This window comes from Poeciliopsis prolifica, unplaced genomic scaffold (genome assembly GCF_027474105.1).
Source record: "Poeciliopsis prolifica strain line A6 unplaced genomic scaffold, Auburn_PproV2 SCAFFOLD001, whole genome shotgun sequence".
In the NCBI taxonomy this organism is placed as follows: Eukaryota; Metazoa; Chordata; class Actinopteri; order Cyprinodontiformes; family Poeciliidae; genus Poeciliopsis; species Poeciliopsis prolifica.
In genome coordinates, this window is record NW_026562376.1 from 21,920,744 (window position 1) to 21,941,987 (window position 21,244).

A 21,244-nucleotide genomic window follows, 5' to 3' on the forward strand; every position below is an offset into this window, starting at 1 on the left:
AAAAAACGCAACTTTGGAAAACCATTTCAGTCCCTCACTTCCGACGTCTGTCATGGCGCCTAAAACCGTTGAGTCATGTGGCTGCAAAGGGTCAGCAGTGGGGAAAATAAACAAAGGTATTTTCCCCACAGTTGTTGATGAGCGCTGCCGCCATATTGGATCTCGAAGTCAGCGTTTGGAAAATTTCCAGACTTTCGGAGTAAACTTGATGGAGAAACAGGAGATGTTTCACTTAAAAACAACAACAAAAAAGCATCTGTCCCAAACTTTCAGTCAGTGTACCTTTATTTTTGGGATGCAGTGAGTGATTGTCATTGGAGAACATCGAAAGCTGGCAGAAACGCTGCGTCACCACGAAAACTGCTGTTGGGACCGACTTCTTCCAGCACGTCTGGCTTAATAAGTCGAACAAAATGTTCATCATTTAAGTAAGTATTTCAATCATCTCTAATCAAATTATTTACAAATCAGTTATTTTATTTCAAAAAGAGCAATTATGGAGATGAATAACGGATCTGATCTTGTATTAGCAGATCAAACAGCTTGACGTTAACTCAATGATCATTTATATTTAGTGCATTTCTGTTCATTCAACTGCATAGATATAAATATATATATATATACTGATTTATAAAAGAGCACTTTAAAAATCTAACAGCAACAAGATTGTTTTGGTTAATTCACTGAACATTAATAAGAGGCTGACATTTAGTAACAACCAGCTTATGCGACATGAAACCTTTAAGCTCCATGTTACATTTAAAGGCTTTAGTAAAACATCAGTGTCGTTTTTACGTCCTAAAAACACAAAAACGACATGTAAACTCATCACACATTCTTTACAATGTTTGAGTGACAAAAATCCCTGAATCATCTTCAAAATCTGGTGTTTGTATATAAAATTATGCACAAATTTCAGCTTCATCGAGTCACCAACTGGAGACCAGCCAGTTGGCAGCTCAAACATTGGATTTTTCCATTTCCGATCCGCTGACAGTAACCAGCGGCTCTCTCTGGCGTGGAAGTTGTTCCCATGTGAAGAAGACTAAAAGCTATTTGCAGCACCGGTAAAAATAAATTCAAATAAAGAATTTAAAAAGAAGTTGGGTTTCTTTGGCTCCTCTAGGCTGAAAGAGGGAAGAGAGCGACACCTTTAGAAGGAAACAGGAAGGTGGAGAACAGCAACATTACCGTTTCAATTAAATTATTTGAATTTCTTTCTAAGACAGGAACCCAGTTCCTCCATTATTATTATTATTATTATTATCATCGTCGTCACACTTCTGATTGAACTTTCAACCTCAATCTGTTCTGGAACAGTCTGGATTTGGAAATGTAAGGCACCACAGGGCAGAGGTCACCAAACTATTCTGGTTCACAAAATAACAACAGTAAAGACTGTCAGCTGAGTAAGCCAGCAGAAGTCTATTGATAACAAGATATCTTGTATTAATTAGCACAGGGTGATTTTCAGTGTTGTAATATATGAATATTTTATCACTAAAGTTTCTTTGGTTCTCGTTTTTCTCTCTCTCTCGCTTTGAAATAGAAGCAGACTTCAAGGTTATTCTTGTCTCTCTCCCCACCCATCTCTGGGTTCTTTGCATTTAAAATGAACTCAAAGCGATCTAGAACAAACTTTTTCATATCTACATCAGTCGGAAAGCCGTAACACTCCACATGTGAAAGGAAATCTGCCGAGCTTCACCTTCATATTGACATTAGCATCGTGGTATATTGTATTTCTCAATCTTATGTGATTTTGGGGTCCCAGCGCTGACATCGGGGAATCATTTCTGTAGGAATGCTGTTTAGCTTGCTGTGCTAACTGCGCTAATCGCTCATAGAAGACATACACTGGTGTCGCCTCTGCTTTTAGTGCACATGATGACCGGTCATGTCAGGAAAATAGATATTCAGTAGCGTTCTTATATTTTCTTATGCTAAAGTTGCAAAAAAAACAAAAAACAAATACAAAATAGGCAATCAGATTGGCTTCACTAAAACCCAAGATCAAGTATCAGCAACTGAACTCTGATTGGTGGGCCTCTACTCTCAGGAGCCCACCACATACCACATAATAGTTTCTCTTGCTTTTTGGCAAATGAGCCTGAATTTAAAAGGCACAGGGAATTGACTGAAGGCAACAGATTTGTTTGGGTCTAGAAAACTTAAAGGCTTTGTTTGAGTTTCTCAGGTGAGCTCTGTCTGCCTGGTCTGTGGGAGCAGTAGAGCCACCAGGCCTCCCGTCAGCAGCAGGGCCGACACCAGCAGGATGGGAACGGTGCAGCTGGAGTCCACCAGCTTCCCGAAGACCACGTTCCCCATGATGGCCGCCACTCGGCCCACTCCGGTGAAAAAACCCAGGGCCGAGGATCTGGGCAGGGAGCAGGTGGGAGAGGAGAAGTGTTGGATGAAACCACATGAAACAAACAATCGGTGGAGTTTGACGTTTCTGAGCCGGGTGTTACCGTAGCTGGGTCGGGTAGAGCTCGGTTCCCACCACGTCCAGAGCATTCCAGGCGATCACAGAGACCCCACTGAATATGCAGGACAGACCCAGACTCTGGGCTTTGGTCTGGACCACGTAGATGAGGAAGACGCTCAGACTGGACACAATCAGGCTGCAGGCTGAGCGGCGGACCAAACAGGGAGAAGTTAGGCTTCACCAACCCAAAATTAAGACTTTTTAAGTCCACTATGACTTAAATTTAAGACCGGAATCACGACAGAAATGTGCTAAAGAAAGGAAAGCTATTGAGGAAGAAGAGATTTCTGCTCTCAGATCAATGCTAGCAGCAGTAGATCAATGCTAGCAGCAGTAGATCAATGCTAGTAGCAGTATGTAACATAAGGATGCACAGACATCCTGTTGCTCAGATGTCAGATGCTAGAGAGCGAGGAGACTGAAGTAGGAAGCAAACAGTTTAAGAGAAAACGGTTAAAGCGGGCCGACTGGATTTTCTTAGAAAGAGGCAAACAGTCTAATAAAAGTCAAACTCACACAGCAGAGTCTTTCCGCCGGTGCTGTCCATGATGAGGATGGTGAAGATGTTGCCTGGCAGGTTGGACGCGGCAATGATGAAGCCCTCCATGTAGACTGTGAGGAAGAGGAAGAATGCGTGAGAAGATCAGAAAGGAACGAGGAGAATCCCACTTCCTGGGATATTATCTGTGATTTTTCTTTCCTTTCACAACCATCAGACTGTCTCTCAGATGAACACCTTACATAGCGGTCTGCTACTCGGCTGTAAAGCAAAACAAGCAGATTTGAACCTCCAGGAAAAGTCAAATTGCTGCTTTGAAAACCCACCTGCTGTCTTGACCGGGTAACAGCTTTGGTTGTTGAGCGCAGACGGCACAGAGACGTTGACGCAGGGAGAGCCGCCGCTGCTCTCGATTCGAGCGAAAAGCTCTGGGAACCACATCCACAGCCCATAATACCTACAACCAAACAAGACATGGTAGAAGTGAGGCGATCAAAACGGCCTGGAGTCGGCCATTGTTAATAATCACACTTTGGTGTGATCAAAGGAGCATATTTTAGCTTAGCATTAGCCATTATTTAGTTGCAGCTGCAGATTCGGTGAATCAGCAGAGAATGTTGTTCCCACGTGTGTTGTATTCACTCTGGAGATGTATAAAAACCCCCTGAAGGAAGCTCAGGACAGACCTTGGCTTCTCAAACCCTCAAACTTAAGACTTTTAAAGTTGTGCATTAAATTTAAGACCTGCATCGTGACAGAAATGTACAAATGGAAATCACATATCGGTAGCCTCAACCACCTTGAGTCACAAAACGTGTGACTTTTGCCTGACAGTAAAGTCTCTATAGAGAATATACGAGATTTAATTTTGCCATACAAAATTTAAGACTTGTAATTGGTGTATTTAAGGCCAACTTACATTCTTTAAACAAATTTAATACGTTTTAAGGCCTTAATTTTACACATGAATCTTTGTCCTGGCAGAGAAAAGACCTGAACTCACCCAAACGAGATGCAGTAGAAGATGATGAGCAGAACGATACTGCGGGCTTTGACAGAACCGCTGAACATCAGTCTAATAGGAAGCAAGCCCTGCGAGTTCGATGAATATAATAAATTTAATAACAGTAACAGATAAAGTGAACAAAATATTCTCAGGATAAATATTTTCATGTGTCACAAAATCACTGTAAAGACGGTAAATTACATTTGTTTTTAACTAATTAGTGTTTGTTCTAGTCCTTTTAGCATTACCTCTTTTAAAACACTCATGAGATGTTTTCTCTTTGCATCGCCAGATGCCGTCTCTCTGGTTTCCCCTCCTGGCTTGGAGTTTGTACGCAAAGCGAATTCCTTCAAGAAGAGAGAGAAAGTTAGCTTGCGAAGAGATAAGCCGAGCTACAAAGCTGATGCTGCGTACCGGAAAAGCATTTCCTGTTCCCTTCATGTTCAGCTCAAACATCAGCCTGAAGACACGGATCGCCTCTTCTCCCCGACCCGCCTGTGAAAACAGAACCCAGCCATGAGAGTCAAAGGCCTCTTCTGAAGAAGAAGCGTCGGCGAAACGTTCGTCTGCCCTCCCGGTTACCTCCATGAGGAACTTTGGGCTCTCAGGCATGAGCAGCTTGAAGAGGATGGCGGAGGAGGTGCTGGGAACTGAGCACAGCACCACGAACAGCCTCCAGCTCTGGAAGTCCAACGTTCCCAGAGAGAAACGGGCCCAGGTTCTGGGAATCACTAGCCAGGCCAGACCTACAAAAAAAAAAAAGAACAGACCTCACTTTCATTCCACTATATGTCCAGTTTAGTGCTTTTTTTAGCCGTTTCAGATAAAAACAGCCATCTTAATGCTTGTATGTTTTTTTTCCCTACTGAATTCATTTTTTTAATTAGTTTTTTGGCCCCAGTCCAGTTTATTGTTCCCACCTGCAGCCAGGATGTTTCCTGCCATCCAGAAGGTGGCCAGAGCGCTGATCATGGCACCTCTCTTCAGCCGGGGCATGAACTCTGAGAAGTAGGAAAAGATGACAGGGATGGACCCACCCACCCTACAGAGCAGAACGTGAGAAAAAAAATGTAAAATCAGTCTAACAATGTTCGCAAGGGTAAATATTAAGCTTTAAACATTTTCTGCAGTTTTACTTCTCCAAGAAAATGTCCAGGTATATCTGGTTGGGGGAAACAATTTCAAAATGACAGAATTGCACTCCAGAACAGCAGGGGGCACTATTTCACGTTAGCCACCGTTTCACGATTCATGTTTTTGTCTTTAGACATCAACATTATATTAATACTCAAATGTTTAGTGGGTCCCTCTTATCTAATGGATAAGATGAATACCAATAAAGATTTTAAAAATATAGAAAATGACAACCATGAGACCAAGGCCAGCGTAGGAAGTAGCGCCCCCTGCTGTTCTGGAGTGCCATTGTGTTATTTCCAAATATTGGCACAATGCCCGACTCGACCCTTTTCAGATTCAGCCAGATGTCTCTCAAAATTTCTTCATAAAGTCCAAGAGATGCAACAAGACATAGCCTTGTGGACAAAAATCCAATGGCTTTCCAATCAATGAAGATGTCACAAGTCACCACTCTTCGGTGTGGCAGTTGTTACTGAGAGAAGACTCAAAGGGAGCTATTTTTGATATCAGCAAGGTACTTAAAAGAAGGCCAAAGGAAGCCAGAACGAAACTTCTGAAACGTTTATAATTATTGCCTTACAAAAATAGGCCTGCTTAAAACGTTTTAGAGGTTTGAAACCTGGCGAACAGACCAGACATCGTTCACGTCTCGGGTGAATCCTGTGCTCACCCGATGCCACTGATGAACCGCAGCAGCAGGAAGAGCCAGAACCATGGAGCCGCGCTGGCCAGCCCTCCGAACAGCCCATTCACGGTCAGGGACACAACCAACACCTTACGGCGCCCCCTCTGGTCAGCCAGGTACCCCCACATGTAGCCGCCTACCATCATTCCTAAGAACATAAAAGCATTACAGTGGTACAGTTAAAAATCAACTGCAGGTCTGCGTGTTGCTGCCAACTTCAAACTTCATTTCCTTTTTTCTTAGCAAATTGGATTTACTTGAACATTTAAATTGAAATGTAGAAGTACACTCCCAAAATTACATGACTACTTCAAATCTGTTGATCCATGCTCAAACTTTCACTCCTGCCTGAAAATTTTTAAATTGAACACTTCTTAAATTTAGATTTGAGACTTTCTGCGAGCCACTTTTGAAGGTTTTGAAATCGAGCTGACGGTTTCTCTCAAGACATTTCAGCTCCAAGGACGTTTATCCGACTTAAAATGTTCTTTGAATCTTGTATGAGAAACAGGCTTTCTGCCCCGTAATGTCCTACACAATCCATCTATGATCAATTTTCAAATTGTCCGGCGCAGCAGAAAGCTGATTATTCTCATTTTCTCCTCTATTATATTTTAACACTTAGAAAAGCGCTCATCACAGTGAATATTGTGCACCAGTTGATCTGTGTGTGCGTTTATTAAAGAATAATTTGTTTTTACAAATTTCCTCTGGAAAATGGGAATTTGGTATAAAACTTAAGCAAATGTCCAAACATTCCCACTGCGGGCAGTGGCTGGAAGTTAATGAGAAACGACGTTCAAACAAGAGCAGAGCTTTGCGACATCTGTTGCACAATTCAAACAATAGATGGGTTAACAGCGAAAAAGCCCCTGCTGAATTCAGAAACGAGCTTCGGTCTGTTTGCTCAGCGGGATCTTCACACAGCGCTCATCCAAACAGAGCGGAAGCAGAATTTCGGACTGTTAAACAATCAGACGATCGTTGCACTTATTTGACGTTTCACCGAGGAAAATGCTGGCGGTGAGCAGGCCCATGTCCGAGGAGCTCAGCAGCAGGTCGCAGCGCGCCGTCGGCAGCAGGAAGGACACGCAGAGGATCTCCACGGCGTCGCTGGCGTTGGCCCAGCCGCACACAGCCAGCAGGAGCCAGTGGAACAGACCAAAACCTGAGAGCAAAACCAGAGCAAACAGGGAACAAGCACAGAGAGACGTTAGCTAATAAAGCCTTAACCAGCAGCCATTAAAGGCTTTTCTGGTTCAAGATGCACACAGTCAGCAAACACGACTGTGTTACACAAATAAGTGATCCGATCCGAGTGCAAACGCTTACTCAAGTTTAACAAACGCCTCTCGCATCCAGTAATACGCTAAACAGGTAGAGTTGCATTTATGCAGCATTTATTTTGACTCTATATGACATTACTCAAAAAAAAAGCTGTAATAGTAAAACGCTCCACTTGTGATAGTAAAACTGTTGTCCGAGTGTAACAGCGACAGGATGCATAAAGAGAGAAAGAAAAATGACCTGCTTCTTCGACCGCCTCCTCATAAGTGAGTCTTTTTGTTGCGCTCCCTCCAGATTCATCTGAGATGGCTGATGACCTCCTGTCGAAAATCACCTCACCTGTAAATCGGAAAGACATCATTTTTTCCCCCAACTTTTTCATTGATGTATGGAAAATAAAACCTGCAAATGATCAGATAAAGCAATCTAACTGATTGTTTAGACTTTTATTTTTATGTAAGGACTGCAGAGGGTTAATTTCCCACACAGTTACAAGAAAGAATAACAGTTTTTTTTAATGTTCCCTTTTGTTAAACATCTACATTTAAAATGTCTAAACTGAGAAAACAAAGATGATCTGAAAATAAACACACTGTGAAATACTTCAGTTTGTAGGAATTATTTTTGCAAGACTTGTCCACTGCAATGGGCAACAATAACAAAAGAAATGTAATCAAATGCCTTTTTTTATCAAAAAAAAAGAGAGAGAGAAAAGTATGCCCACTTACTGTGCATTTATTAAGGATTTGCAACAATAAAATAATGTTTGCATGTGTGAAATATAAACACGTCCCAAAGCAGGCACAATATCAGTCCTAAAAATCACTAGTAAGTGGGTCACAATCAAATATTGATTATCAGGCACAAAAAGTAAAAAAACAAAAACAAAAAACAAAAAACACACAAACAAAAAAGAAATGAAGTGGTCTGCATCCTGCACACAGACCCACCGGTTAGTAATAAATGTGTCAGTTGTTCCCTGTTTGATTAATATCACATGATCAGGCTTTTGCTCCCTATTCCAAATTACGGAACAAAAGTCTACGATTCTTGCTGACACAGCATGTGGCCAATATCTGTATCGGCCAACAGTCAAAGCTACAATATTACCTTCGTATCGGCTCTGAAAAAAGTTGTATCGAACATGTATTTTAATTATCAACATGAACTTGCAAGTCATCAATAAGTTCCTCCAATCCTCTGGTCACCTCTTACACAACTGTCATCTCATTCATCTGACACTATGAGGCTAGTATTTGTTTGTTTGTGTCTATAAAGCTGTGATCGCCCCGATCCTCCTCCCCGTGCCACGGTTTGATGAAGTGATGGAGCCTCTGGCTGGCTTTTACCTTCATCAGAGTCCAGCTCGGTTGGATCCAGATGGTTTCCGCTCAGAAGCGGCCTTCGCGCCTCCTTGTCGCCGCCATTATCGTTGCGGGACATTCTGCCCACCGACAGCCCGTGGTCTCCGTGGCAACGCGGGCGGATTAGTTCAGTTCAGCTGCAGCTGTGTGTGGGTCCCATGACACCTGAGCCTAGCTTGGCTAACGCTGAAGCTAACCTGCCCGAGAATTAGAGGACGAAGAAGAAGGAGGAGGAGGAAGAGGCGGAGGAGGACCAGGAAGTAAAAGGGCAGCGGTGGTTTACACGTCCAGAACGCCGTGTCTCTGCTCCTCCTGCTCGGCGTGGCGAAGCGACAGACAGCGGGCTGAAGCCGAAGCACAGCCGGTCGGTGCTCTGACCTCGGTGTTAGCGGCTAACTCTCGGGCGACACGCCAACGAATAACCGCTTCGTGGACGCAGAGGAGGTAGCGTTACCTCCACTTCGGGTTTAAAACAGGAAAAAAAAGAAGAAGAGGGAGACGGTGAGCGAAGATGGCGACCAGCTCAGAGCGCAGTCCTCCTCCGTTCCCGGATTCCGAGGACCAAGATGCTCTGGAGTCCGAGGAAGTCAGAGGCCGAGACAGCGACGAGGACGACGCGGAGGAACTTTTCCTGAGCGCGGTACGTTTCCTCGCAGCTGCCGCTCGTTGCTATCAGGCTAGCTGATATCGACGGGGAGGCAACCAAGGGGAGCCGACGGGGGAAGGCTTCCAGGAAAAATTTCAGTCGACGCTAACCAACATTTATCTACTCGGTCCTTCTGGAGACGTTAAAGTTAACGCGCTCCGCTCTCTAGCGATGTTTGGCTCGCCGCGGTCATTTCGTGCTAATGCTCGGCGCCTCCAGGCAGCTCTGAGCTGCATGAAGTTAAAAGCTTCTTCGTAAAAGTGACACATTATCCGTGATTTGAGCAGCGTGGTAACTCACGCTCAGCTTCCCTGTGTGGTCACTGATATGTGGGTTAAAAAAAAAACAAAACAAAAAAAAAAGAAGTTGAAAGTATTCACAGCCACTTCCACAGTGAACTTGGAGTGAAAGTGATTTTCGGGTGTGCGGGTTTTTTTTCCCCGTACGTGGGTAAAGTCTGAACAGACTGTGCTTCTCTTTCTGTTTTTCAGAGGCTATTTTTCACTATTATTATTTGCATATTTGTAGATTACATTCAGTTTGCAGTAAAACTGGCTCACGCTTCCTCCTGTCATGTGAGGACGCTGGGGTCACCTGGTCAGAACCCGGATGTTTTCAAAGTTCACAGGATAAACTGGAAAGTTGCTGTCTGTGATTTTCTTTTTTTTTTCTTCTTCTTTTTTTCCTTCTCTCCTTTTTCCTTTCTCTCCCCTCCCAGAGTTTGACTCATGGTTGCAGGGAGGACATCAGTCAGCATTTTTGGATGTTTCTGTTTGCAGGAATCCTGTTTGCAAAGAGAGAATCAGGCTTTAGATGAGACATCCTTGTGGTTGGGCGATTTCATCAGCATTGCTTAAGAGGAGAATTATTTGCAACTACACCCAGTTTTCCAGGAGCATTTAGTGTGGTTTCCTTCTTTTGCTCTTCCTCTCTTTCTCTCTCTCCTTTTTCTTTCCTTCTCTCTTTCTTTTTTTAATTTCCTGTCTGCAGCTGCACAAACTGTCTCCCAGACATTTCTGCTAACTGAAACATCCAAAAGCGCTGACTGATGTCCTTCCTTCCTGCACCTCTGATTATTCATGGAGCTTCTTTAGAAATGTGGACTGTGGTTGCGTTGTGGACGTCTGTCCTAGTCAAACACTTTAGCATTGAGATGCTGTTTTAGGCTGGAATGGCTTCACTTATAGGCTAACTCCTTTTAGCACTACTTGAACACTACAGTAGTCTTCCAAAGTCACAGAACATTTTAGAAGCCAATATTAATCTCCAGTTGGTCAAGAGAAGAAATTTGTCGTCCATTTTTTGCGAATGTTGTTTGTACGTCAGATGTACTGGCGTACCAGAAACATATGAATACAAAGGTTCTGGCCAGAACTTTTGTATATAAAATAAAAATAAAAAACACTAACATTCACAAAGTTGCTCTAGATTTTTGTGATAGTTGTTCCTCCACCCAACCTCTAAATGTCCATCAGGTTAAAAACTTAAAACAGAGTGTTTTAATGGTTTGTTTTACTGCAGCCACAAAGCTTTGTATGTTTTATTGGGATGAGTCATTATATCGTAGAACCAACTTTCATTGTGGTTCCAGCTGCCTTTTTATGGTACAACTCTACCAGCTTTACACAGACTGTGAAAGCTTTTGCTCATTTTTCTTTGCAAAGCATCTCAGGCTGAGACTGGATAAATATTAGTTTACAAGCCTTGCTACAGCTTCCAAAGCAGTTTTACTGTCTGAACTTTGGCTGAAAAAATGTGTCATGAGATTGTGATCAGACACTTTTATGCTGATGCTGCTAAAACCAGCTACCTTCAAAAGTCACCAAATCCATCATTGCAGTTCACCACATCTTCAGTATGAACACCCCGGTTCTGGAGGGACACAACAGTTCACACATAAAGTTGTGAAGTAATTTAAAGCAGGGTGGTTTATGAGCAGTATTACTTCAACATAAATGAACGCAAGTAAAAGTAAAAAGCATCCGTCCAAGAAATCACTCACGTAGGATTAAAACAGTATTTGGTAAAAAAAAAAAAGTGTACTGAAGATACTGTGAAAATAACACCTGATTTAATTTAAAAATGATGTAACCAGACAGTCAAAAAAAAGTTACATCGTCAACTTCTTACAATTCAGTCCTAAGTCATTTTTGTCAAAAGTGAAATTTGACTTGGGCAAAATTTAAATTGCAATGTGCAAATTTAGGTATTTTAAAGTAAAAAAATAAAACAACTTCTAAAAATGTACAGCAGATTTTTTTTTCCCAACATAAAACATATGAAACCATTACTTGAAGTAGGTAATGTATATCTGTGAGAACAGGGTAAAGCACTCCCAGTAACAATATCTACTGTTTACTGTAGCTTCACTTGGCTTCCAAATGCTTCAGCAAATGGAAAGTAATATTAGAGAAACACACCTTGTGGGAAAACGAGAAGTTTCACTTTCATATAAACTGTGTAGGTGTGCATGTCATTTTTGCTGAATTGAAGCTCATTCTTCTGTCAGTGAAGTTACTTACAGAATCCAGAACTTTAAGTCGAGGGACTCCATTTGCGGATTATGTCGATTTAGTGTCCCAGTAAAAATAATGGTGAAAATGTGCATGCTCCACTTTAAAAGATGAAAGTTCATAATTTTTCCATCCATAATTATGCTCCATTTTGTGCATTTTGTCGCATAAAAATACATAAACAGTGAATAAATTATTAAAGCATGATGGGTGGAATGTGCTGAATAGTTGATTTTTTTATTCAAAATTGATTTTAATGGTAAATTACAAAATAATAATGCATATGACTGGGTCATATGGCTTTAAAAAAAATCAGATTTTTGTTTCAGACTCGATTTGATTTCTGATTTAATATTTTTACTTATTTTTTTCTTGGTTTCTTATTTTAAAATATAAATTACAAATGACAGCAAATATTTTCAAAAGGTGGCTTTTATTTCAGTCATTCCTTCTGTGAGTTGAACGACGCAGCATCAGAGCCAGACTGCGAGAAATGTTGTTAATATTAGCAAAAAAGACACAGTTTTACCAGGAACAAGTCTTAAAATGACAAAAAAAAAGAGGTACGGTAATTTTTAATAAAAAAAAAAAAAGATTTGATAGTCATCAGGATGTGATGTGACCAGCACAGTTTGTTTTTCTCCAAAATTGAAACAGTAGCAGGACTTGGACACATTGTGTCCAAGTCCTGCTACTGGCAATAATTTGTTGCTGATCTGTGGAAAGATTTTGTTGTATCAAGTGTTAGCCGTAAAACTGACGTACAATATCAGAGCATGCTCAAGACATTTTTATTATATTATTATTACATTTATTTATAAATTTCTACTTTATTCTGGTAATATTACAATTCTATTGTCTTAAGCAACTAATAAAAAAAATCAACCATCATAATGATCCGTAGTAGAGATGATCTGACTTCAACGTCAAATTAAGCAGAAGCTATAAAACACACGAATTAAAACAAGATGGCGGCCCGTGGCGTGTCGGTGTTCTATCAGATCATCATACATGTAGTATGATGTATGATACTGCATACATGATACTGTATCATACTGTTATGGACTTCTTGATGCGGACTTCCTACTTATCAAGAAGTTCAGCATACTCACAAGTTACGAGGAAAATAAGTCAATAAGTTGTTTTCAGTGATGACTAGATACATATACCTGCACTGTCGTGGTTTCAAAGCAGAAAGCAGCTGCAGCCAACTACAAAACACGCCCGTGTAAAACTCGCCTCCCTGCTGCTTGATGATAGTCTGACTAGTTAATCACCAAGTCTGGATGTCAGACAGCTGTTAATGACAAAGTGTATTGCGAGCTGCGTTTCTATGTTGCTGATTGAAAAAAACCATATGGTGATGACGGTGTATACTGTCAGGATATGCTGACCTGCCAGAACACCAGCATCGCTCTGAAACACCACAACTGGAGGAAAGAAAATCCAGACTTTCCAAAACTGATGTCTTTATAAACTTGATGAATGCATAACAATGCCTCTCCTTTGTCTCAGGCCAATACGCCCATGGCCAAAATGGAGAGCCCATCAGCACCTGCCAGTCAGCTCGTTGACCTCCTGATTGACCCTTTGATTGAGCCTCTCAGCAGCTCTACAAATAAACCCTCCTCTGAGCTTTTTGAGGACCTGACAAACGACACAGCGGGCAAGCCGTCGGACGTGGCCTCTGATGAGTTTGTTGACATTCTGGGAAGTGAAGCTGCAGCACAAAGAGAGGAAGTTGATGTTACGGTGGAAGCAGCGGCGGCGGTGGCTAAGGCTGAAACGAGCCATGGCGCAACAGATTTACTTGGCGATGGAGAAACGAGAAGTGCCGCTGAACAGGAAGCGACTTCTGTCACTCCAGTCATGGACCTCGGCGGCTCGCAGCAGACACCTGCCAGTGCAAAGGTCACCGACCCACTGGAGGACCTCCTGAGCGATCCGCCGGCCACCGCCACGTCAGACACCCACAAACCCGGCGCCGCAGTGGTCGACCTCTTCGACGACGAGGGAAGCGACATTTTCACCGGAGCCCCGTCTAGCAAACCCTCCAAGCAGCCTCAGAAGAGCCTCTTTGGCGAAGCGGACGAGGATCTGTTCGCCGAGCCACTGGGAGCCGTAGCAAAGAAAGCCGCAAGTAAGGAGCAGAAGGAGAAATCCGTCCCGGCTTCAGCTGGAGAAACTGCACACATCTTCACCGAGGAGGCGGTCGGTACGGTGCCAAACGCCAGAGCGGTGAACTCCAAAACCAACGGAATCCCTTCTGAAGAGGACTCTGATATATTTGCAGGTAGGCAAAAATTAATTTTTCCCCCGGTAAATGTGTAAAGATGAAACTTCAGCCGAGTTTTTACGTCTGCTTTCTCTCTTCGTCTGACAGAAGCCACAGTGGAGCTTTCCTTGGACAGTCCGATGATCGAGAGAAGGAAAGAGGCGACGACCAAACCGCCTGCTTCCGCCTCGACCTCCGTCTCAGCCAGCCTCGCCAAGCCGCAGTCGGCCGCCGTGGAAGAGGTACACACAACCTTCCATTTGGAATCTCTTCTTGACCCAACTTCGTCTTGGAGGAAGAAGCAGCTGGGACAAGGTTTCACTCTTTTTGTCTAAAATTTGTTTCAGCTGGAAGAGGAGGAGGAACAGGAACTTGAAGATCAGTTCGACATCTATGTCTCCGTTAAAGACCCTGAGAAAATAGGTGATTAGCATTTGTTTCTTTCAACAAAGCTCGACAAATCCTCCGATTCAGCTGACAGTTTAATTTTTCTTGTCGTTTTCTTCTAGGGGATGGCATGAACGCCTACATGGCTTATAAAGTATCAACACAGGTATGAAATGAGCTGTGGTTGACACCGCGAGCTAACAAGTTGGCTGTGCTAACAAGGTAGCTGTGCTAACCCTAAACAGATAATCATAAATATTATTTCTGCTAAAGCGCTATAGCAATATGGTATCCAGTGGAAGCTAAACCATGTTGTCAATGACACATGTTACATCGCCCTCTTCTGGTTATAGTTTGTTATTGCACACCCATCTCAACATTTAGAAAGTGATGCATATATTATTTTAAACAGACGTTTTGCTTATGATTCCAGTTGTATAGTTTTCTCTCTTTCAATCTAAGGACATTATGCCAATATGAGAGGAAAACTGTTGTCATAAAAACTCAGACTTCTACGTTGATGTATTTACCAGTCATATAATCTTGTGGGTTCTTTTTGTTTTTCTCTCTCCAGACCTCTCTCCCGATGTTTCGCAACAAAACGTTTACGGTGAGGCGACGCTTCAGCGACTTCCTTGGCCTCTACGAGAAGCTCTCTGAAAAACACGGGCCGAACGGATTGGTCATTCCTCCGCCGCCAGAAAAAAACCTCCTAGGTAACGTTAACCCTCCACTCCACTGATATAGATCTATGTTCAGAGCTACGGTTCAGAGATGACTTTATTGGCATTTGATGCGACTGACCAACAGCATAGCACGTACATGTTGAGTGAGCACAAATCAATACGATCACAGCTTTACGAAAACACCAATTACGATAAAAACGGGATGCGATTGTCTGCGATTTCTCTGGTTTCCTGTTGGGTTTGGTCACATTGACATGTGGGACGGTTAGAGGCGTGAATATTTGTTGTCTGGCGCAGGAATGACAAAAATGAAGGTGGGAAAGGAAGATTCGTCATCGGCAGACTTTCTTGAGAGGAGAAGAGGCGCTTTGGAGAGGTACGACGGTCTGACTGTATGGACGGCTGTTAATATTTAATATTTTATCAAGACTTCTTTTGACTTTGTTTTTTTCTTTTGACTTTGCAAAGCAGAAAGTTGAGTTTTCTGGTTTCCACAGGTATCTCCAAAGAATAGTGACTCACCCAATGCTCCTCCAAGATCCTGATGTCAGAGAGTTTCTGGAAAAAGAGGAAGTAAGCAGCGTCTTTCTTTCTTTTTTTTTCCCCAGTCTGGTTCCTCTTTTTTTGGTTAGCATTGAAAGATCGGGACAGAGATTTGTTTTCCTCCCTCTTAGCTCAGAACGTTCTCTTTATCCGTCTGAGGCTTTGATGAAGTTGTGATTGTTTTCTCAGCTGCCCAGAGCCGTCAGCACCCAGGCGCTGAGCGGGGCCGGCTTCCTGAAGATGCTCAACAAGGCAACAGACGCCGTCAGCAAAATGACCATCAAGATGAACGAGTCGGATGTGGTGAGTTCAGGTCGCAAAGCTTCACTCCTGTTTTCCTCTCCTCCATTAATGCTTTGGAGTGAGCAAATCCCATCAGGTTTGCTTTAAGTTACAAACTGAGGAGTCATGAACTAAATAAAGAACCAACTGTTGATAAATAATTTGATATTTATGTTTTAAACTCAAATGCTTTAGCAGATAAAGATGGAGCTTTTTTTTTTCTTCTCAGTATTTGAACACGATGCGTCCTACTAGCCGATATTAATCTTCAGCTGTGGCCAAAAAGCTGTTTTTAGAGGTGTGAGTGTGTTTGTCAATCAAATGTTTCGGGCAGAGAAACATGAATATCAGATGTTTGTATCGGCCCAGTTTCACTTACTGGACTGATACCGATATGCTAAAATATGCTTTACAGGTGGATTCAGTGAGTCTTCTATAAAAGTTCATAGTCAAGAATAATACGGACAACCATGAACATCCTCTTTAATGAGACTGTCTTTAATCAGAGGCTTCTTCAGATTTGCTGTAATACGGACTGCTACAGGAGATCCTTCCTGCTTACAACCATCCCTATTTAAATTTCTTGAAAAAATCCTGAATTAATGTGATTCACAGTAACTTATAAAATCTCTTTGGGATCAATAAAGTAATTTTGAGTTGGGAAAAGTGTTAAAACCTCGTGGTGTTTTTGTTGTTTTTCCCTGCAGTGGTTTGAGGAGAAGCTGCAGGAGGTTGAGTCTGCAGATCAGCAGTTCAGGAAGCTCCACGCGCTGGTCGAGTTGCTCGTCGTTCACAGAAAAGGTAAAGATTTTGCTGTTGCTGTTCCTAGTCTTTGGTTCCAGAGTGTGAGCGTAACTCGACGGTGTGGTTTCCCGCCTCCAGAGCTGTCCCTGAACACGGCCAGCTTCGCCAAGAGCGCGGCCATGCTGGGCAGCGCCGAGGACAACACGGCGCTGTCCCGCGCCCTGTCGCAGCTGGCCGAGGTGGAGGACAAGATGGAGCAGCTCCACCAGGACCAGGCCGCCAACGACACCTTCAGCTTCGCCGAGCTGATTGCGGACTTCATCCGCCTGCTGGGAGCGGTCAGGGTACGCCAGGAAACCCGTCACGGTACGAAACGCTGCTTAGAGGCGACTGTGACTCTGACGGTGTCTGCCGCCTCGCAGGGCACGTTCGACCAGCGGATGAAGGCGTGGCAGCGCTGGCAGGACGCGCAGGCCATGCTGCAGAAGAAGAGGGAGACGGAGGCCAAGCTGCTGTGGGCCAACAAGCCGGACAAGCTGCAGCTGGCCAAGGAGGAGATCGCCGAGGTAAAGCCCGCTGCGATGCAGCAAGAAAATGAAACCACGTCCCATTTCCCTTTTTAAACCTTTTCTCTTTTTCTAAAAATGACATTTACTTCAATAATTCACTCTTTGAATTTTATGATGTTGTATTGGAGTCAGACCTCGAGAATTTCTGATAGTTATAGTCATATTAGCAGAAAAACCATTTAGCAGTGGAAAAGTATTATTATTATTATTATTGTTATTATTATTATTATTATAAGGAGAAAGAAAAATTAGTTTTGATCAGGAAACCGTTTACTGGTAATAATTTAAGTATTATCTATAAAATGTTTACCAGTGTATAGTTTCACCAGATGCTCAGCATTCCTCATTTTTATTGTTTTTTTTTTTTTTTTGTCATAAAAATCTCGTAGAATTCCAACTTTTTGGTAATTTAAATAAACAAACAAACAACAACCTTAGCCTGGCCCTGCCGTTGACCTGAACTGACAGTCTAAATAAATAGAAGCTTTAAAACACGCTTGTCAAACAAGATGCCGGCCTTTGGCTCGATGACATCACTCTGAGCTGTGGAAACCCAAGGAGAGCATTGATTGCGGGGATAAAACATTTTCTATAAATTAAATCGAATTAAAATGGATTTATCCTGATAGCATCCCAGCTGTTATTGTTGTTAGTTTGAATTTGTTGAGTATTATTCATTTATTACTCATTTGTCATTGTTTTCCGCAGTGGGAGGCCAAAGTGACTCAGTACGAGAGAGACTTTGACAGAGTTTCTGCAACTGTGCGCAAGGAAGTCGTCCGCTTCGAGGTCTGATTCATCTACCTTTCCAAATTCCCCGACGTTAAACACGAATAATTAATTTTTTCATTATTATTTATTATCACTAACAGAAAGAAAAGACCAAGAATTTCAAGAGACAGATAATCGTGTACCTGGAGTCCCTGCTTCAGTCTCAGCAGCAGGTGAGTCCCGTCGCTCATCACCGCCAGGATTTCTGAATTTTTTACTTCTTCTAATGAAAAAAGGAGGCAAAGTTACACCCACAGCTTGAAATACATTTGTAAACTACTGCTAATGTTGATTTAAGTCCTTTGAACACACTTCCTGTGCCTTTTTAATTTAGATATTTCATAGTGAGAGGAGAAAATTATAATAAATTCATATCAGTTTACAGTTGGGCGACTGTGGTTGTGTGGCAGAGTTGTAGGTTCGATTCCAGCTTCCTCCTGCCATATGTCGATGTGCCTCTGGGCAAGGCACTTAACCCCAAATTGCCTACCGGTCTGCATATCGGTGTATGAATGTGTGTGCGAATGAGTGAATGTGACTCTAGTGTAAAGCGCTTTGAGTGGTCTAAAGGACTGGAAAAGCGCTATATAAGTTCAGTCCATTTACCATTTACACGTTTAAAGACTGAATCATGTATCTCAAATTAAGGCCTTAAAATGTCTTTAAAAAATTATCATATCTTTATTGCTGACTGTTAGGAAGGTCCATTTCAAAATGAGTTTGCCTGAAATGATCTAAACATGTCATTAATCTAGTTGTGATAGGACTATTTATTGATGTTGTTTTATTGTGACAGGTCTTCTCTGTCAGCAAAAGTTTGAGTTGTTTGCATATAGTTATGTTTACTCTACCGCTAACTAGCTTCTATTAGCCAGCTTGCTTTTTTTTGGCGTCTATCATGGGTCCAATTTAGCTGGACAACATTCATTTTCACCACTGGCTCACTTCTGTTGCTAACTCGCACGATTCTAGGCGTTCACCATGGAAAATAAAATGACATTTTAAGCTTGGCACTGTCGGCGTTAAGGTGAGGAGCCGTTTCCTAAATCCACAAGCTGACGACAGAAGTTTCTGCTTTGCTTTGCCGGATCCCCCAAAACTGTTTGAAATATTTAGTTATTTGGTCTTGAGTTTCGTTCAAGGCAGCCTTAAAAAGTCTTTTATTTGACTCGCTTAAACTTGCAGATGCCCTGGCACAATCATCATACCAACATGGGGGGGGAAGAATTGATTAAAATCCCAAAGATAGGTTATGAATGGGTGGATGACTGACTCTAACGGTTTGCACCATTTAAACGCACCTACTGATGCAATTGTGTGTTTTTTTTTCCAGCTGATCAAGTACTGGGAGGCGTTCCTGCCTGAAGCGAAAGCCATCGCCTAACGGCCGAGCCTCTGACCGACAAACAGGCTGCCTTCTTTATACACTTTACCTCCTTTTGCCTTTAAAGCAAGAACACAAACATGTGCGTTGAAAAGGGAGATACAATCAACATGTTTTTTTTTTCTTTTACATACAATCATCCTTAACACATAGCTCTGTATTCTATTGTATTAATAACTGTATATTTTCATTTATCCTTACACTATTTTCTTACTAGAGCAAAGAGTATAAAGAAAGAGGAAAAGTTTAGCCCTGTGATTTTTCAGTAGCGCCCTCTGCAGGTGATGAGGAGCTCCTTCCAGCCTGAAGCTGAAGGTGGCCAAGAGTCTCACTCTGCTTCTCGCTTGTAATAATGACTCGAAAACAAAAAAAAAAGGGATCAAATAACTTTTCTGAGCACTTCTAGCCGCTGGATAAACGTCCTCGAGTTCCAGCCGTTTTACTTTTCTTCACAGGTTGAAGTAGTGGGGAGGGGGATGAAACTGGTCACACGTCGTGTTTGTGGGTTTGATGTTTTCCAGTGGGATTTAAGTCATGCAAAACCATGTGTCTGTGCCTTTTTACTTGGAAATGATGCTACTTTGAGAGAATTTTGTACATGTAGAGGCTTTGTTGCACTTAGTTTAAAAAAAATAAAAAGAGAGACAGTCCTGATGTGTTTACCTGAATGGAAACTTGCTGAGTGCATGTGGAACAGGCGAGCATGTCTGGGTCTGTTTCTCACATCGGAGTTTATGATCCACTCTTTTACCAAACAGCCACTCAGATGTGTCAACTAAAAGCTGCCAGGATTATTATTTTTTTATCTGTAGTTTTTTTTTCTTTCTTTTCTCTCTCTGCTGACGGTGAAACATCTCGGCTCGGTTCTGCTTCTTTCCTTTTCTTTCACACCAAATGAGCCGCTCCCACCTGTCGCTGTTATCAAATTGAAGTTTCTCTGATAGAAACATGATCCAGTTGCATCTAAATTCAAAATAACTTTATGTGCATTTTTTTCCCTCATATTTTATTTTTACTTTAAGTTCAGTCATTTTTGCTGCTTCAGGTTAAATTACCACTCTGTCAAATTTGCAGAAGTAATTTTTCCAGAAGTTTGAGTCGTGTCTGTTTGCATCATCAGAACGTTGATTGAAAGTTTGTTTTTTTGGAGGGTTTTATCTGTTTTGGGTTTTTTTGTGGCGGACTCGTATGGAAGCAAGGCTTGAACCAAAGAAGAGCGTTGAATATTTTTCTGATCGAGTCACGAGTTATTTAGCATTACCGTAAAAAAGAACTGGCGATTGTTTTGGGTTTGTTATTCAACAAGAATGAAGGAGTGACAAATCAAGAATGTGTTAAGCTGGATATCTGAAGCGTCACCTGAATCTCCCACCCGGTTCCTGCTTTAACGTCTCTGTTCCTTACAAGAAAAACTCAACTTCATCACCATTTTCGCATGGAAAATCCTGTAATGTTCTGAGATTTCTTTGATTTTTTTTTCTCTTCTTCTTTAGACCCACAACTTTTTTTTTTTTTTTAAGATATTTCTACACCACATTACTAAAATTGTCTGTATGGCCTCTGTCATTGTAACGTTGGGACATATACTGTGTCATAGATTCCTTTAAAAAAAAAACAAATCAATAAAAGTTGCACTGTTTACTCTTGAAGATTTCATAAAGAGGCTCGCTGTTTCGACTCTTTATTATTCCCCCTCCCCATTCTCCTTATTTTGTATAAAACCGTTCTTACTTTAATGTTAAAGGATATTTTGGTACTTTCTGTTAAAAGCTACATTTTGTTAATGATTTTGTCAAAGCAATAAAAAAACAGTTAAAAGGAGTGAACTTTGTAGGTACTGTACATCTTAAAAATGAAATAGCTATGAACAGAAGGTTTTCTGAACCTTTTCTGATGTAGAGCACACAAAAAAGACTTGAATTGAAAAGAAAAAAGTTAGGATGCAAAGGAACCCAAGGTGTTTATAGATCTTTCAGGC

At 41.9% G+C, this 21,244-nt stretch overlaps 2 protein-coding genes across 2 annotated transcripts; one reads left to right on the forward strand and one right to left on the reverse strand.

Moving 5' to 3' along the window:
* Positions 1-257: 257 nt before the first annotated feature.
* Positions 258-8,545, reverse strand: sv2 (synaptic vesicle glycoprotein 2). The gene is made up of 13 exons (XM_055040154.1): positions 8,452-8,545; positions 7,343-7,441; positions 6,822-6,983; positions 5,801-5,963; positions 4,914-5,035; positions 4,576-4,739; positions 4,408-4,488; positions 4,242-4,340; positions 3,991-4,079; positions 3,314-3,444; positions 3,005-3,100; positions 2,472-2,631; positions 258-2,377 (listed from the first exon to the last, which is right to left on the reverse strand). The coding sequence occupies exons 1-13, from the start codon at positions 8,543-8,545 to the stop codon at positions 2,194-2,196; spliced, it is 1,644 nt and encodes a 547-aa protein (XP_054896129.1). The 3' UTR covers positions 258-2,193.
* Positions 8,546-8,977: 432 nt separating this feature from the next.
* Positions 8,978-20,929, forward strand: LOC129366356 (sorting nexin-1-like). The gene is made up of 15 exons (XM_055040142.1): positions 8,978-9,106; positions 13,141-13,918; positions 14,009-14,142; positions 14,248-14,323; positions 14,410-14,453; positions 14,862-15,003; positions 15,271-15,349; positions 15,471-15,546; positions 15,706-15,819; positions 16,506-16,599; positions 16,681-16,886; positions 16,965-17,108; positions 17,820-17,900; positions 17,984-18,055; positions 19,216-20,929. Exons 1-15 carry the CDS (start codon positions 8,978-8,980, stop codon positions 19,264-19,266), a joined length of 2,220 nt encoding a protein of 739 aa, XP_054896117.1. The 3' UTR covers positions 19,267-20,929.
* The last annotated feature ends 315 nt before the right edge of the window (positions 20,930-21,244 follow it).

What these genes read in the sequence shown, in the direction of transcription:
- sv2 (XM_055040154.1), bottom strand. Translation starts at nt 8,545, where the DNA reads ATGTCCCGCAACGATAATGGCGGCGACAAGGAGGCGCGAAGGCCGCTT. An exon ending in CGGTTCATCAGTGGCATCGG is followed by an intron (nt 5,036 to 5,800) that starts GTGAGCACAGGA and finishes TCTGCTCTGTAG; the next exon opens with GGTGGGTGGGTCCATCCCTG. An exon ending in TTACCCGGTCAAGACAGCAG is followed by an intron (nt 3,101 to 3,313) that starts GTGGGTTTTCAA and finishes TCTTCCTCACAG; the next exon opens with TCTACATGGAGGGCTTCATC.
- LOC129366356 (XM_055040142.1), top strand. Translation starts at nt 8,978, where the DNA reads ATGGCGACCAGCTCAGAGCGCAGTCCTCCTCCGTTCCCGGATTCCGAG. An exon ending in AGGAACTTTTCCTGAGCGCG is followed by an intron (nt 9,107 to 13,140) that starts GTACGTTTCCTC and finishes CCTTTGTCTCAG; the next exon opens with GCCAATACGCCCATGGCCAA. An exon ending in TAAAGACCCTGAGAAAATAG is followed by an intron (nt 14,324 to 14,409) that starts GTGATTAGCATT and finishes GTTTTCTTCTAG; the next exon opens with GGGATGGCATGAACGCCTAC.